This window comes from Chelmon rostratus, chromosome 3 (genome assembly GCF_017976325.1).
Source record: "Chelmon rostratus isolate fCheRos1 chromosome 3, fCheRos1.pri, whole genome shotgun sequence".
In the NCBI taxonomy this organism is placed as follows: domain Eukaryota; kingdom Metazoa; phylum Chordata; class Actinopteri; order Chaetodontiformes; family Chaetodontidae; genus Chelmon; species Chelmon rostratus.
The window spans coordinates 4,031,480-4,049,978 of record NC_055660.1 but is presented as its reverse complement, the minus strand read 5'-3'; the positions used below and the strand labels follow the sequence as shown (position 1 = coordinate 4,049,978).

General features: G+C 42.6%; 1 protein-coding gene across 4 annotated transcripts in view; it reads right to left on the bottom strand.

Moving 5' to 3' along the window:
• Positions 1-1,227: 1,227 nt before the first annotated feature.
• Positions 1,228-18,499, bottom strand: part of arhgap10 (Rho GTPase activating protein 10) — a 48,726-nt gene continuing 31,454 nt past the window's right edge. The window contains exons 18-24 of one of the 4 annotated variants that reach the window (XM_041933554.1): positions 18,238-18,397; positions 15,685-15,826; positions 12,547-12,712; positions 6,324-6,425; positions 5,538-5,630; positions 4,837-4,928; positions 1,228-2,736 (exon numbers count right to left, since the gene is read on the bottom strand). In XM_041933554.1, coding sequence (XP_041789488.1) covers positions 2,648-2,736; positions 4,837-4,928; positions 5,538-5,630; positions 6,324-6,425; positions 12,547-12,712; positions 15,685-15,826; positions 18,238-18,397 — 844 coding nt within the window. In that variant the 3' untranslated portion in view covers positions 1,228-2,647. Of the gene's footprint in view, positions 2,737-4,836; positions 4,929-5,537; positions 5,631-6,323; positions 6,426-12,546; positions 12,713-15,684; positions 15,827-18,237; positions 18,398-18,499 lie in introns of those variants that run through there. The other 3 variants (XM_041933556.1, XM_041933557.1, XR_006006730.1) reach the window with 3 other exon arrangements.

Sequence of the window (18,499 nt, the reverse complement as noted above, 5' to 3'; positions counted from 1 at the left end):
TGTGTGTGTGTGTGTGTGTGTTTATACTTGTAAACAGTGCATCAGCCCACTGACTGGGGGTCCAAGTGTGGCGCTGGACTGATGGTAATTATGTAACTGAAGCTAAAGCACCGGGTCTGGAGGCCATTTGGTGTGTTAATTACACAGATGTAGTCTAAGAATGAACATGTGTGAAGCTCTGATGTTAATGGATCAGGGAGGAGGTGCATAGAGGTGGATTAGTGTGTTTTCTTCTGTGAAAGATTACGATCTCCTTTTAATCCCCCTGTTGGAAAGTTATTTTGGAAGTAGCTTTTTGTCAGATGGACCCGTGCAGGTCAACATAAAGAGGAAGGGTTACATTACACTTTGTGGACTCAGCGTAACAGTTCTGGCTGCAGAACGAATCCTCGTTTCACTTTATTCTCACACTCTGTGGGAAACTGTGGGCCGTTTCAGTGACACAATAGATGAGTCATGAAAAAACTACACACAGCAACAGATTTCACAAAACTAGACACACTTCCCTTAATGTACATTTAAACATCAACAAAATGTGGCCATTAAAGTGGCTGCAGTGTTTTCTGTCATTTTATGGGTGCATGCTCTTATTTTGGAAAATAAATGTCTTCCTGTAAAGCCCCTGTTCTAAAACACAGATAAAAACAGAAACAATCATTTCCAAACTAACTGTGTTAACAAAGTGTTCCTGAGCCCATGTTTTAATCTCCTTTATCCAGTCATGTGATCACCTCGCTCCACCCTCGCTGTGAACCACTGAGCCTTTCCAGGATGCTCCTTTCATACCCAATCATGATACTCTCACCTGTTACCAATCAACCTGTTTACCTGTGGAATCCAAACAGGTGTTTTTGGAGCGTTCCACATCTTTCCCGGTCTTTTGTTGCTCCTGTCCCGACTTGTTTGAAACGTGTTGCTGCATCAGATTCAGAATAAGCAGATATTTACAAAAATCAATGAAGCTGATGAGGTCAAACGTGAAAGATATTCTCTTTGTACTGTTTTCAGTTGAGTATAAACGGATTAGTAAATGATCACATTGTTTTATTTAAGTTGTATACAGCGGCCCAACTTTTTTGGAATAAGGGTTTTAAAATAAGTTGGCTGAAGATGTATGAAATCAGTGCCTGAGATGATGAAGTTTTCCTGATTATTAAAAAAAAAAAACAACCTAAGTTAAATTTAAATGATCATTTATCACATTTATTTAACGGCAAGAATACATAATACAGTAAAGAACAATCTTTATTTGTTTAACATTGATCAAGAGGATACCCAAAGGTATAAAAAGAAGAAGTTAAGGCCCTTTACAAACATCATAAATCAACGTCTTAAATTATTGCTGAACCAAAGCTCTCAGACAAATGAAAAGTGTCTTGTTGAACATGAAATGAATTGTAATGTGAACACACTAAAACCAAACCAAACAAAAACTTAAAACCTGTCCATCACTTAACGGAGACATGTAAAACATACTTGGCAGTAATAACTCTTTTAATATACACCGAACAGATATAAAACTTTGAAATACTGCATTTCAAGGTCTAATTGGCAATAAAACTTTCTTTTCTAATTACTTATTCCACTGAAGTTGAAGATAAAATCATGATAACGTAAAATCTCAACTTTGTGGGAGCGTGTCATTTCTCTGCTCAGAGGAAACTGAGCAACGTTCAAAACAAGCTTTTAAAAACAAACAAAAGAGCTCACTTGACGGGAAAAACACTTGGTTTGAATCATTACCTATTTAAATGAACCTCTGCTGACTCCGTCTGATGTTAGTGTTTAACACGAGAGGTCTGTCAGGCATCAAAGAGGCGCTTCACTGTGTTTCCGTGAAGGAGTGCACCAAGAACAAAACAGTACAGAGTGTGCTGAAAATTCAAAAGTCATGCAATCAAGGTGCCAATTAAATAAAACACAATTACAATAGTGATGTGCCTCATTCTGAATATCCAAATATTCTTAAAAATGACAGTAAAATGCAAAAACTTTAACAGCAAAAGCAGTAACACTCCAATTCGTTGTCATACATACCCGTACGTACATCTACGCTGGCGGTTCTGATGGTTAAGGCACGGGTGGTACAGTATCTCTAATCTTTCAAAAGCTGAAAACAAACATTGCCAAGAGGGTCTAAAGCTGCTGGATTTGGTGCAAAACGTCATAAAAAAAACTGATTACAGTGACTTGAGTTCTGACATTCCTCGATCCTCGCAGTTCCCGAGGATCGCTCGTTGACTTGGGGAGCTCATGGATACCATGTATAACTGGGGGAGAGAGCGAGGCCTTTAACAGACCCACGCTCATTCTCTGGTGCTGCTAACAAAGCTACCTGGTTGTTGAGAAGCTACAGCGTCTTTGTGTACAGCAGAATATTTTAAGTGCAAACCCATTTTGTAACTACGCCGCTGAAATTCAGGTGGGCTCTCGACCAAAGTTAATTCAAACACGCCTGCACATGCATCACAAAGGCCTACAAGCCAAAAAAAAAAACAGTCCACCAATAACACCACATTGTCACTTGCTTGAGAGAATTCAGGGATTTGGATAAACAAGGCTGTAAAGTCAGAGTTGAGGCACATGCATCTCTGCAGATCGCTCCTGGTGGAGGTGACAACTTGTCCATAAATATTTCCATCTGGGGCTACAGCATCTCCACATAGTTTTCAGGAATGAGGCCCCTCTTTCCCTCCAGCTCCCCCTCCAGCCAGCCCGGCTCTCTGGACTGGGTCACTGCAGGAGAGGACATGGCGTCAGTGGGGCGGGGACAACAGCACAGCGAGGGTGAGGGTGGGGGATAGAGTGAGTATGTGCATGTGTCAGAGTCAGAGGAGGATACAGTAATGATGATGCCGGTAAACTCCACTTCCATTCATTGTATCTCTACTGTACATCTCCAGTCACTCTTTGGATCCGGTTCTTCTCGAGTTTCACCACAAGCTGAATCTCAGGAGCGCTCACAAACCGTTTAGCGTGACAGATGTGTCAGAGCGCTGAACAGTTTTTGTGGCGTGCCTTCTCAAAAATCCTCCCCGGATTCTTGATTTGTCTACAAAGTGAGCCAATTTAAAATTTCTGAGAGCATTTGCGAGGCAACGATTGCATGGATAAATTGTCAGTGAGGCCCAAGCGGAGGTATAACCTAATTCAGCACATCGTAGTGCATTTTTCAATTGGAACGTGTCTCAGCCTGCCTCACAACACAAAGAAATCTGTTTACAAGTCCGGCGGCGCTCTTGTGCGTCTATTACAAAAACCCCGTCTGTCGTACAGGTGTAGAGAAAAGAGTTGACCCGCCATCGCCATTCAAAGCACAGGATTTGAACCTGCTTTTACTCCAAAAATTGCCTGACAGCTTTTCATACAAGGCAGCGCACAACTCATTCTGCATCGGAGGTGTTTTCTCATGTTGTTTAAGCTGGTTATACTGGTTTGTCTTCATTAGAATAAAACTTAAATACAACAGAACAAGACTCCCACCTCCTCTATCACATGCGGAGTACAAAAACAAACTGGATTCCTGCTGCCATGGGTTTCCTTTTACTGGCATTTTGAGGATTTTTTAAACTCTCTATCTTTCAATCAGGTCTGTGAACACACCTTAAGTCTACACAGACTGGGCCTTTAAGCGAGCAAATAAGCCAGGGGTGTTAAAGGGTGAGCAAACAACATATGCTGAATCCGTCTTTAGACAAACTGTATGCACAGTGGCTGGTTCAAGGATTCAGATCTCTTGATCTTTTGCACACTTTTGCACACAGATGAAAGTCACAAACAGATTTAGAAATAACTGAACGGTGCAGCGAAATCTGCGACATGTCAGGAGTGCTCAAGACACTGTCGATGTTTCGTTAACAAAAACCTCATCTTGTAACATTTATGCAGCGTGTCAATCACTTTATTTAAAGCCTGATTAAGTGTTGAATGAAAGCAAAGCTACAATAAAACTCCCCAAACTCTGTATCGAGGTAACTGGAGACTGAAGGTGAGATCCAAAAGAAACACACATCATCATTCAGCAATAATTTCACTAAACAAAATAGTGAAGCCCTAACTGAAATTTAGGAATAAGAGAGTGGGCTTGAACATAATTCAATTTAGTTTGTGAAAATGAGATACTTCATTCATTTTGTGTTTATTATTGTTCACATAATTTGCATCCATATTTAGGAGTTGGAAAAGCAGCTCGTGTTAAATTTAATTGTGCCATTGCAGGCATTTATTCTGACATGAACTCAACAATGAAACACTGATGAATTTATTGTGCAGGCATCAAAACAGGAAATACTGTACAGACAGCACATAGAAATATGATTAAGGTGAGGTTTCGGTAATTCAATCCATATTTATTAATGGCAGCTGCCGGATTTTGATGTTCGGATCATAACTTGAGATAATTATATCTTTGATGGGAGACGGTTAAATCTGCAGCGCAGCAGTGACTACACAGCCGATGAAGATGTGATCTCACCTTTAAAGAAGAAAGACTGACCGCATACTGCAACGCATTGTGACGTCTTATCAAAGCCATCAGCGCGTTTCCCTGTAAAGACTATAGTATCTCTATAGTGTCTGCCTCACAAAAGAGGGTTTTGACAAAAAATAGCAACTACAAAATCCTCATTTCCTCTGAGTGTGATTAAAGCTCAGTCGAGCCTCTTCCAGACACGCTGAAGAGCAAATCTGTGTCTCTCCCCCTCCCTCCCCGTTCTCCCTCTCCTCGTCTCATCTCTCTGTTCGATTGAAGATCAGATTGGGTGTTCGGTTTTCCTCTAAATCCAATATGTCGGGGCTGGTTCTGAGTGAGCGACTGGTGTAGGCGATAACACTTACCGGCGTTGAATATTGCGCCGACCTGGAAGGAGAGCTCAGAGTCGTGCTCAGCCTCACATGGGTACACTGCCTTGGCTTTCCTGCTGGTGACACTGAAAAATGAAGGCAATCAGTGAGCTGGCGGAGCTTTGGGGAGGATTACCGCACAGTTCTATCTGGGCCCGGGGCCTGCTTGTTCATTCACTCACTAGCCTGAAACAGCAGAAATGGGCCAGGCCGGGAAAATCAGCAAAAGCACTGAGAGAGCAGCCGGGCCGCTACACACTCTTGCCTTGCCCTATCTCCGGTCTAGACAGACTAGCGAGCGAGTCAAAACACACCCACATGCACCCGTGTGCGTGCACAGACACAAAGAGATGCAGCGCTGTTTGTAGCAGGTTTTTGTACGACCGAAAAGGCAGGCACACATCAGGTCCGCGCAGCAGACAACCATCTATAGTGAGATAATTAAAAAGTGGCGGGGGGATTCTAAAGTAGGCTTGCACACAAACAGAGAATAGAAATCTCTCTCCACTGTGCTTCGGCTTTTAAATTCACATTTGTGAGCTTAGAAGTCGCATTTTAAATCAGTTTGATGTAAAAAGAGCGCCATGAAAGAAACCATATTCATCGCTCTGCAAAGGTTAGTAAAAAGCCGCATTTATGCATCTGCGTTCCCGAAAACATAAAAACTGTTTCCACAGAAAGGTTGTTTTGCTCACCATTGCAAACCGTTATCTGGAATGCCAGCAACATTACCATGTAGAAGTTGTGCCTTCAACACACGATGCCCTGATAAATATTTCATATTCTTTCTGCAGAGCAGGAACAATGTAGGATGAGAGAGGAGAAAGAAGATATACAAACTGGGAAAAAAAAAAAGTTTGTGGTCACAGAGTTGTCAATACAACAATGTTCAGCTGAGTTGTTGAATTCAGAATTTTGGAAGAATGCGCTCTCGTGGAACCGCATTTGGGAAAAATGAGGATTTGTATGTATACGAAAATAACATTAATGGATTGCCCAGAGAATGCCTGAGATGTTTGCAATTGCCTCTGTGGCATCTGAAAGCACTGAAAATGAATTCATCATTTATTCTCAAGGAGGCAGAGCAGTAGATGAGCGCGATGGGCACTCTGCACACAGTGTGTTTGTATCGGGGCTTTGACAGAAAGGGGAGAAGGCTGCTGCCCCTGCTGCAGCCAATAGCTGTGTTGCACTAAGGCGCCTCAAAAGGTAAACCAAATTAAGGGCGGGTGAATATATGAGGAAGTCAGGGAAAATATTGACGCGCAAGACTGCAAGTAGATGTTGTACGAGTGAGGGATTCTGTCGAGTGAGCAAGTGAGATAAGACGAGCAAGCGAGTAATGGAGCAAGTGAGTGAAAACAGAGAGTGAAAAGAATCCCAGAGTGTGACATTTAAGCAGTACGAGAGTGTGAAAGTGACTTAACGAAACAGAAACAAAGGTGATTACAGAATCCAAACGAGAGGGAACTCTGCCTTACCTCTCCTCTGGCTTTTCTTTTTCAGGAGCAGCTGTGATGGCAGCAGTTTGGCTCTGCCCTGGCGCTCCAGAAGTGGACCAGGAGGCTCCTGCTGTGGATGCCCTGCAGATCAAAAGCAAAACCTGAGTCCACATAGATCCTGTGATCTGACTGACTGAAATATGGCATAATTGACCACAGTGTAGCTTTTTCTCCTACAAAGAAGGTAATAAGAATACGTAGCCGCGTGTTAAAACATGTTGGACCCGTGCCGTGTCTTCATCCTTTGTTAAACTGTTCGGTGTTGGTAGCAACTACTGTAAGTGTTGGAAACAGCTTAAATCAGCAACCTGTTGTTATGGAGACAAGGTGAGAATACATTTCTACACCGATCCACAGCGTCGGGAGGATGGGAATTCAAATCAAAAAATTACAACGGGGTGTAGCTTTATCTGCGGCAGATTTCGACACCATCCACAAACACGTTTTTAACCAGCTGCATCCAGATGTTCTGCCACTTCTGTGACACTCATGTCATGAGTCAAATAATTCCACAATCGTTGCAAACTTGGGTCCCACAAAGTCATTAGTGTTCAAATATTAACATGCAGCTCAGGAATGATAAAACATGATTAATATGATAAAGTTCAGTTCAGACTTGACAAAGAAAGGATAGATATTACAGCTTATTGCATTCTACTGTTCAGCAGCTACATACAGGAGTCACACTTTGAATTCTCATTGAGTGCATGCCGTACATTTACCACAATAACAATGACAACAAGGGCTTTCATAAATCAAATAATCCATTCCACTCCATCTGCCAAAAAGCCTCTTCAAAATGACTCACTCTCGACAGAAGTCCATATTAACCTGAGAGGTAAGCATCAAGAGCATCTCTGATATATTTACCTCAAGGTCTGAAATTTAAAGTCATACAAAGGAATGTATTTGACCTTCTGTATCACAGTTCTGAAACTTCTTGTGGTCATTACTCAAACCAACTAGCAACATTATTGTAAGATTAAGAGGTGAAAATCTGACCTGGACTGATTCTTTACCCCAACCTGTCAACTTGCCTAAAGTAAAAGGCCAGACTGACAACAGACCCTCAGTCTAAACTCAGGATTGACGGCATCTGTACAGAGCCCAAGGAAGAGGATTCAGAATAAAAGACGCAAACAGTCATGAATTAAACATAATATTTGAATTCTGAAGGAATATTCATACATTGGCCAGCTGTTTGCTGTTCTCTGAAGAGAAAAGCCAAAAGTAAAATTGGAATTAAAACCTGTGTGCAACCACCACTGACATCAACAGAATGAACCTCGTCAATACAACAATACTTCTGACTGCAGAAGAAAGTCACTTCAAATTGAGTAAATTAAAAATGGTCCTGAGGGGCAAAAGAGCATTCCCGTCATTAGTGCATGTGACAACGTACAGACGGGTGATAAACAAACAGAAAAGTGGAAACAAACACAGCACGAAGGGTCACTGAACTGTTTGATGATGTAGGTATGAAACCATGCAAGCAACTCATATGCTGGTGTTGACACTCATCAGATCTCGATACATCGAGTTTACGGATATCTGGGCCAAAACTTCCTGTTCCTGCACCGTTCATTGCTTACAGTCCGATTAGCAACTTGAGACGCGAAGGCGACATTTCGGCTAAATTTTCTAAACAGATATCTGCATATGAACAAAGAAGCATTTAAGAAAAAGTTAATAAAACCCTAAATGGCAGTCAGACGATAGCCAATGGGTTCCGAGATTGCATTTCGGGCAACGTTTCGTGACTGTTTACCTGCATTCAATCAAAGCCTGCTCAAATCTGATTGGCCAACACTACTGTCAGACAACTTCCAATACCAAAATCTTGTCCCCTGCCCACAGGTTCTGCTTTCGTATGCAGATATCCCTTTATAGAGATTACCCATACATGTACATTCACCGCCTACAGAAATGGACAGTATATAGTCAAACGATAACACTCCAACACTTCGACCATGACCTTTATCTCTTACAGTCGTAGCTGTGCTTTACACTGGCTGGTGTCAGGGCTGACGAGTCTGTGGTCGACCTACAGGATGGAGGTAGGGGTCCTGGTAAAGGCAGAGTGGAGCAGTGGAGAGCACTAGTCTAAGCCAGGCATCCCTCTGTGTTCCATGCCTGCCCCAGGGCCAGTGCTAATACAGTACATAATGAGCAAATTGCTCCTAGCTGCCGCTCCCATAGAGACGTTAATAAAGGCAATTAGAGGGAGCAGCTGGGGAGGGGCTGGAGGTTGAGAGGATGTTGTGAATAGTGGTTACGTTGGCACTGATGTAAGAGAGAGAGCGAGGTGGATTTACGGGGGAACATGGTGGGGGATCTTATGTGGCCATAGGTGGAGGTGTGCACACAGTACTGGACTCAAGCTTTCATTCCCCCCCCTCTGCATCGCTTCCTCCCTCCATCTCATCCCCTGCCTCCCTCTCGGTGCGCTTGTCCATCCCCAGCGGTGGCTGTTCCGTTCGGGCCTGGCCTGACTGCGGGTGATTTATAGCTCTGCAGCAGTGTGGGGCCACTGTGGTGCTCAGCTGCTCCACATCAGCATGGGGGGATAGTGCGCTGCAGTGCAGCAAATCCACTCATTAACCTGGTCCCAGGCACAACCACTGTCTGCCTGGGTCACAGCCAAGAGAAGGGAGAGCAGAGGAGCACCAACACTTCACCCACCTGCAGGTGAACCCACTCGGATACGCACAAACCCCCCCGCATGCATTTCAACTAAAAAGAGAAACGCATGCACACACACACATATTTAAGAAAAGTTAACATATCTAACTGTGTATTTCAGCTGGAAGAGGATTACACAGATCTGTGAAGATCTTTAAAATAAATAGATATCTAAATAATTATAGAATAAACAGTTAGGGAAGATCAGTCAATGCCACATGGCTGCCCTAGAAACTTGTTAAATGTACCAGAGGTAAATGGATTCATCCCAAAATTGCTTTCACAATTATAGCTAAGCCAAACCGAGGGAAATCGTTTGCCATTTCTCTTCAAAAATAGCATCATGCTTTGAATTGCTCATCCGTTGTTTTTACCCATCACAGGCCTAGCTAAGCTTCTTCTGTAAACATGATTAAATACAGTAAATGGGGCCTCTTGTGAAACTGCACTGTATGAAGCTCACATGAAAATCCCTCTCCAGACGTTGGTAATATTCATAAGATTTTAAGAATACCAAGTTTGAAGTTGTGAGGAATTTTCTCAGGCATGAATAGCGTAATTTGCAGGAGACGCACCGATAACACATAAAAAAGCATTATGATAACAAAAGTAACAAACAGCATGGCGAACACTGAATTCAAAAGCGAAATCCAACTGGGAGTCTTTTGTTTTTACCATCAGGGTTATCGCATTATCACACGCTGCCAGGTTAGTAGCAGCGAGAAATTCATCAACAGAAGCGGTCTGCTGCTTCTCATTACTGCAGGAATTTCACCCTGCAGCATCCAGGCCTCGTTGATCCTGGCGTGGAACTTACACAGGGATGAGCGGGGCTATCAACTGTCTTTCTACTAAAGGAAGAAGGGCAGCGGTGGGATTTTGCGGTGTTTCCAGTAGAAAGTGGGATCAAACCTACAGCCAAGCTGCCCGCCCAGCCACCGCCAGTTTGGGTGGGCAGGAAATAACCTCTGATCCACCATTTTATGATCCACAGCTGTCTGCCAGAGAGAGGTATGGAGGGTAGGGGAGGGGAGGAGGAGGAAAAGTGGCCAAAGAAAAGTAACCTCAACGGCATGGACTTGGGGCAACGGTGCTACCGGGAGAAGCTGTGACTGAATTTCGGGAGGAGAGGAGAAATGAGGCAAGACATCCGAAATGACGGAGATGATAAATCACGGCACAGTCCACAAAGAGTCATTGCATGATATGGTGAGTCAGGATGCATTCATGGATGACCGGGCAGATTTTGCTGCAGCTTCCATACAGAAAACAGACTAATATGCTGGTTTCCAGGTGCACTTTTGAGCACACCAGAGTGCAGATAAACATTTCTGAGAGTGGCTGGAAGTAATCTAGCAATTGCCTTCCCTACTGCTCGTTTTGGCTAGGACTGAAGCCGAATCCCTGGGTTCCAGGCCAGAGAGGTGCTGTGCTAACAGGTCTCCACCATCTCACATGCTAAGATTTATGAGTGAACAAAGCCAGGGCGACACCCTGTGACATATGGCGCAAGTCTTCATAAAGGGACAGGGGCTGCGGCTATAAGGGTAAACAAGATGAATATCTCCCCAATGTCAATACGATTTACACGGCCAACGCTCGGCCACCTGTCTCCCAAACAAATAAGAGCTGAGATTTACGACCTCCTCCTGGTTGCTCCTTCCGTCCTCCAACATGATGCCACATATGTGGGAAAGCACAAAAAAAAAAAAAAATAGCGCCATGGAAAAAAAAAAAGGAGTTGGTTACGTAAGTAATATACAGCCGTGTCTGTCTAATCCTGCAACTTAGAGAAAATGCTTGATACAAACATGCCTACACACACACACACACACACACACACACACACACACACACACACACACACACACACACACACACATACACACAGGTGGGCACACACCCACAGAGGTCAATGCAAGAGAAGTATCACCTCGTCCTCTGCCGTGGATTTGTTTTTATTTTACAGCTCTTTTCAGCTGATGGAGAAGGAGAAGGGGACAGTGAATGAGAAAAAAAAAAAGTCTATTTCAAGGTGAATCTGTAGACATGACACAGCAGAGAGTCTAACATCTGCAGCATAACCCAATAATTCATCTCTCACATCAGCATTCAAGACAAGTCATGGGCTGGAAACAACAAAAAGGACCAAGGACTTAGCAGAGAGAGCGAGGACAGAAAGGAAAAGCCAGAGAGAAGCAAAGCATCAACTAGTGAAGCATTTTTCCATCCAACAGTACGAGAGACAGAGACAAACAGCTGACATTTGACTAACAGCATAAACATCAAGGCAGACACTTAAAATTCAATTTCACTGTAGATCCATATATTGCTTCATTTACGATTAACTCCCAAATCATTTAGCACGCAGAACGTCAAAAACAAAGACTAATGCCCTTCACAGGTTACCAAAAATGATTCATGTTGGAAGTGAGATGCATATTCTTCTATGATTCTGAATTCACGATGTGCAGAAACGTATTGATCGTTAATAATAAGGACGTGGTCTCTGCTTGCTAAATACTCTTTTTTCCCAGAGCAGAAAAAGGCGGAGCTGTGCCACAACCACGCAGCGCACTAAAATGTAACTGCTAAAAATGTATTCAACCGGTCGATCTACAATGAGATAAAGACGCAGTTCGAATTTAATAATGTCCTGGGGAACAGGGAACGAGATTTAAGAGCCACTATTTTCAGGCTCTTGCTGGAGTGTGCTGCATAGGAAGGATTTACTCATCGTTTTATTGCTGCTGCGATTTGATACATAGCTGGCAGTTCAGGTCTGGAGTTTGGGAAAATTAGGATGGTCAATACAACTTGAGAGAAAAATATAACACACAAAATAAACAAAACAGACAATTTAAAAATTCAAATATTGCAGATAAACCTAGTCTTACTGTGATTTTGACTGGAGGAACGACATTTTCAAAGCCCTTTCTCCCCCCAACAACACCTGTAAGAATGCTAATAATACTCATATTAACATAATGAGAATAACACCACTAAAGAATGCAACCACATGAAAAAAATCATCCCTACGACAAAAAATGGCTTTACATCACACTTATGGTTCGCCTGTGTTGTGAGCAAGTGCTCTCGCTCAGAGTCACAAAGCGTATGAATTGCCACCCACATCTCCGATATGTTCAGCGATTCATAGAGACGAATGAAGGAAGCGAAACGAAACGGCACTCACTCTGATTATCAGGCTCACAACCGTGTTTTGGAAGCAGAGAGCAGTTAATTACAACACGCTCAAATCAAACGCGAGGGAATGTGGTATCATGTGTTTGATGCACCAGAGAAAAGACTCTGAGCGGCTTTAACTGTAGATGCAAAAATACCGATCAAAATATTCACTTATTTTACTTAAACAGAGTGAAAGCGAGTCCGGATTTGAAGGTGGACTCATTTATGACTTTGTTTGCTGTGGATCTACTTGCTTCATAAGCAGTAACTGCATTTTCACTGCTGCACAGTGGCATATTGATTTGGGACTTAAGCGTACTGAACCACTCACTTGGAGTTGCTGCCCGAGCTGAGGCTGGCGCTAAGTGGGGCATGGTCACTCCTCTCTGTAGGCGTCTCTGAGGCCGAGGCTGACGATGACTGGGACGACACAGACTCATTGCTGCCCATTGATGTCTCATCTGTAGTTAAGCTGGAACTATCTCCCACTGCTGACACTTAGATGAAAGAAAGCAGTGTTTGTTATAATTACTTACATCTTTTCATTAATTTTATGCTACTGTAAAAGATTCAGCCTATTCCAGCTTACTGATGATAGCTGGCCTGATAAAACAGCTGAATAATTCATCAATACATACGGCAATGCTGCATCAACAGGGGACTTTATAAATCAAACCGCTGTCAAAACAGGCGAGACTTACAACCAAGTTTGTGTTGTTCATAATAATGCATTTCTGCAGTCATAGACAGGAACCTGAGAAACACTGGGGAGATCCGAGCGCTTTTATTTCAATTTTACTGTCAAGTAAAGAGCCTGCTTTTGGGAGATTGGAGAAGCACAGACGCAACTGTTAATGTTAAAGTAGTTTGTTTGGAGCATTTCTTCTCTTTTCCTCTGCAAACACATATCAAAGCACTTAAAGCAAAAGCCTGTGTTTAATTAAGATTGAAATGAATTAGCGCTGCTGCAGATAGCTTAATTACTACAGCATTTTTATAGTCTACATTGACCGTGCATACAACCATAGCACTAATTATGTTATGTACTGTTCTACATGAAAGCCACTAATCTCAAGGCATCCACACAGGTGTTATCAGTTATGAATAAATAGACCTCAGCTCACACTGAATACAGGTGGTGCTATGCTGGGACTTATGTGAGATCACCAAACTTCCTTAACCAATAAGAATGACAACAGGAAGTACATAGTCTTCGGCACTATCAGGCACTTACAAATTTCTTGGTTTTATGTATTTTAGGGACTTCGCAGCTCTTGCTGGAAAATTTACATCTGCTAGCATCTGGATTTTTGTCTTTAAAAAGTGAAGCACCCTTCAGCATCATTCACTAGCATACCTCTGCTGCTTTGCGTTTGGGAAAAATAAATATTCAGCTCAATCTTTAAATTGAAGGCAGCTATAATCAATATTTCTCGAATAATAATGTATCAAATGACAATGTGATGATGTGAAAGGTCACAAAAGAAAGATGTCACTCATATTAGAACCTACAGAGGATTATCACCCGAATCTGCAGCTTCCCTCGATCTTAATGAGCTTTGTTTTAGCTCGTTGTTTAGCTTCAGAAACAACTCCAATAATGATAATGATGCTCTATACCTGCGCAACTGTTTGCTAGCATGTTCATATTAACTTACGTCAATGTTATCTTCACAGCTTATTTCAGCCGCCTCCCTCACCGCCAAAATAAATAAATAAAAAAATCAGTTATCGCAGGACTAAATAAATCAATAGCAAATATATAACTAATCTGAAATTATCAACTAAAATACAGGAGAAATACTGAATAATGCACTTCCCTGTACATGCTCTGCAGGGATATTAGACACAGACTCACATGCATATATAACCACTGGTCTCTCTTCGTTGTCCTTAAATTTGCTTTTACCCACCGAATACTGAGACAACTTACTTTAAAACCATTATGCGGGACTCATATAATAGACACAAAGGTTAAAAATGGATTACGCCGTTCATCCCTGATATTAAAATACCCCCATGGTAAAAGCTGACGCAAGGGAGTTAAAGAGAGGCAATCTGGTAAGCAGATTTAGATTCCTTTTGTATAGTGGAGGGGAAGGGATTTGGCTGGCCCTGGATCAGAAATTTCTGGAATTAGATTGTTTGGGTCATCAGGTCAGGTGATCAGCTCACCTGATGCACAGGAGAGGGCCCCTATCATTGCCTCCCGTTTCATCAAGTATCAGAGGAAGCTGGAGCGAATTTTAAGCATTTTAAAGTAAACAAGGGCACACAAAGTCATCGAGGCAAATCTCTCCACAGCATTACCGAGTTCAGTGTGTCGTCTGTAGAAGCTGCCGTGATTTTTAGTGATTACGAGAGGACAGGCAGCCCAAAAGTGAGAGAGTGAACTCAGAGCCCAGCGGGAATCAGGGGTAAAATACACTCAGTTACCAGTTTATTAGGTATATCTAGCTTCATCTACATTTGATTTCTTGCTGAAATCATTTTAGAGAGTGGTGATTCAACTCTACGCTGCAGAATTTGATGTTGTTGAACTGTACTGCATCATACAGACAGGTGTTGCTGTTATTTAGCCGACTCTCATCGCTAAAAATGAAGTGTTCCTAATGAAGTGATAATTAGCGCACAAAAGTTTCTTATCTTTGATCAAAAAAATTAACAACGTGTACAGAAAAGGGCAACTCCAACCCTTCAATTGCCCTAAATTTGGGTGGATTCGGCTACGACTGAGATAAATTAATGTACTTTTAGCTTGGTAGCTAGCTAGCTAGCGTCATAATTCTCCAGCTACGTCGCTACATCCATGAGCAGCGTGGATGACGAAAGGCTCTTGTAAAGCGACTTGCAGAAATAACAACTCTTAAATCCACACATTTCTTTCATCTTTGTGAGAAAAGTTTTCGCTAACTGCTCCTAGCAACTGCCACTGACTGAAAATGACATCTGTGGGATGGATGTGTCACTCGCCACTGACTGACTACCAACAAATATTGGCTAACAGGAGCACAACGTCAGGGTGAAAATAATGAGGCAAAAAAAAAAAAAAAGGCAATTCATGCCAATTATCAGACTAACACACATTCAGATAATCTGAATCTATCTTTGACATGTCTTAAACACATTTTACAGGGTAACAGATGGTGTGTGCTGGGTTCACTTGTGCACACTCAGATTTGAAGAGCAGATTTTACTACTTTGCGCAAACAGGCTATTAACTTTGGAGCACAAATTTTTAATTAGTGCAAAATTTACCCCTGATACCTGTTGGGCTCCATGAATGTGTGAATGTATTTGCATTCTTTCTGGATCAATAAGGTAGTTCATATCTAAAAAGGGATGATTAATCTAACTTCTACAGTTTATATACTCATTTAATTCTATATGATCTTGCAATGTATACTCAGTTCTTTTAATACATTGACAAATATGAAAATATCCAGGTGCACATGTGTACATCTCTTACCAGTCTGAATATCCAGGGCTTGTGGATTGTAGACAGCCAGGGGCCTATTCTGTCGACTCAGCTTCTTGGACTGCCTTGTGGGAGCAGAGAATACTGGGGCAGCAGGTGAAAGAGGGCACGACTCTGGAGCATCTGCAAAGATCTGAATACACAATGTGAATGAGTCTCTACCAAGACAAAAAGTCAGAGTGCAGATACTCAGAGAGTGCTGAGCAGCAGCAGCAGTAGCGTGTCCTCAACTGACCCCACTTAGTGAACGGGTTTTGAAAGGCTTTCTATAGTGGTAGATGAATGGAAAAGGCCATTTGCAGCCACGGCATGTGCTCCGAGGGAAAGCTGAGCAGCTCATTGATTGGACCCTAAAAACTGCATGTGAGAAGATTTTGCTTGTGCCAAAATAAACAAGAGCAGCTCCACATGTAACGCAATCACATCCCGTCCAGAAATCTGGGCCTAAGCTAAGGTGACATTTCTCCTCAGAGACACTGACCCGCTCTCTGAACGAGTGGAGAGTAAAATAAACAGGGCTTGGACTCGAGGAGGGCCGGCCAACTGGCGCAGCCTGTTTACACCGGCCCGTGTTTACATATAAACTTCAGATGTGGAGTTAAAAGAGAATAGGGCTGCAGAGGAGAGGAAGTCTCAGCAGAGCCTCCGAAAAGGATCACAGACGAGGAGGGGAGGGAGGTGGGGAAGGGAGGAGAGAGAGAGAGAGAAAGTGGCAGAAAAAGTGAGACGGAGTGTGAACGGGAGAGGCAGACACAGAGGAGGGGGCATGAGAGAGAAAGTTTGTAGGAGAAAGGCAGATAGAAAAAGTGAGAAATCTGATATGGCTGAGCGTTGCTGCTGCCTCCCTCGCTCCCTCTCGCCTCTCTCTGCAGATGGAGGTGAATGTAAAACAGAGTCTACTGTTGGTATCTGGGGGTATCAACAGTCTAGAGTGGGACTCAGCTGCGAGGGAAGTTAATGCCTGTCTGTCTGTCTGCTCAACTTTTCCCCTGCTCTAACACGCTGTACTTTCCAAAATGCTCCTGCTGCATTCTAACACTACATCCTTTATCACCTGGACGGTGTTGGATACCTCAGGGTAGTCTCAGAGACTCGCAGTATACATTGTGCTGCTGATGTTGTCTTAGCACATTTGTATACCCTGTTGGTTTTCACCAGGCCCCAGCGCTCGCTCACACCCCATTTTAGATTTGTGAGCTTGGGTGGAGACATTAGTCACAACACACATCATCTTCCATTTAATGAAGCTGGAGGAAAAATAAAGTCACTAAAAGCTCCTGGTTTCATCTGATTCCACGCAGAGTGCAGAGCTGCTCCACGCAGATTAGAAAACTAATCTCAAACCTTTTTCTCTTTTGACACGGACAATTATCCCCCTTTGAGGATTGACACTGATTAATGACATTCTGGGGAGATTACATGATCCCATGAACTACACGTTATGAAAAAACTCATAGCCACAATAAATTTATTTAGGCAGCCAAAGGACCTCATGTATACATTAAAATGTATAGGATAATCTACAGAGTAATCAAACTACTGGAAATTTTTAATCCAGCACTTGGGGCTCCCCCTATTGGCCAGATTAAAAAATTCTGGATATTAAACTGCTGTCTGGCACCTCTGTACATTAATAATTGGGTGCAGGGGTTAAGTTGGTGCATGTTTTATTATCTGAGAACTTTATTCCTGCCCATTATAGATCCAATATGCATATATCCAAAAAGCACAAAGCACCCATTATTTAATGTGATGAATTTTCTTTGCTCCAGCATTTGCACAAACAAGCTGCCAAAGGTGGATTAGGCAAGATTTTTAGTCTTGTTTGTTAAGTTTAAACAAACTCAACAAACTGGATCTACAGAGGAGAAGAGCAACACATCCACCCTCGTTGAGATTCTTACTCTGCCCAAATGAAATTCTGTCAGGTACAGTACAGCATGTGCCAACAGAAACTGCCAAATCGAAACTTAAGAGCAAAATACAAAACTTCAAAACAATAGTAAGAAAGCTCTCAGTGCCAAGGAGCCAGGATTTACAAACATTAGATCTTTTGCTTCGCTTGCACATTTATTATCCTTCAGTATCAAGTAATTACACGCCACCCAGGTTGGTAAACACAAAGGTGCTGTGTTCAGCTTAGAGATGTCATGTCACCTCATTCACATTTTTTTTTATGCTATCATTGTGCCCTGTCTTGCATGGGGTGCCTAGCTTTTAGTAAATACAGTTCTGGATGGCAAGCGGAAACACAATTATACACAAAATACTGCACTGACAGTTGGGATCATGCAAGTACAGTTGGTGCAGCAGAGATTTGAACAATCAAAAACAGACATTTGGGGAGAAAATAGAACAGAATGCAATAAAAAGACTCTTCCTCTTTTCTTACAGATATGGTGGTAATTACTTCCACTGAAAGATATGGTGCTATTAGTAGACACATCCAGCTTTCAGGGAGCGCTCAGTTTCAAGTCTGTTGCTTTGTGACAGGAGAGTCGATACTGCGCTGCGCGTCTGGCAAATGCCAGTTTTGAGCGTTACCTTTTCGTGGTGTTCGATGAGGATCTCCACCACAATGTTCTGGAACTTAAGATCCATGATGGCAGCGACAGTCTCCTCCTGCGGCCTCATTAATGTGGGGCCAAACACCACGCCCAGGTTGGCCACGGTCATCAGATTCTGTTTACTGTGAGCCGCAACACTGAGGAAGACAACAACTCACGTTATACGTGTTTTACTGCAACTTACTCACACATTGTCAGTGGTATTAAAGGGTTTTTATTAGGGCAGAATAAGACTGGAC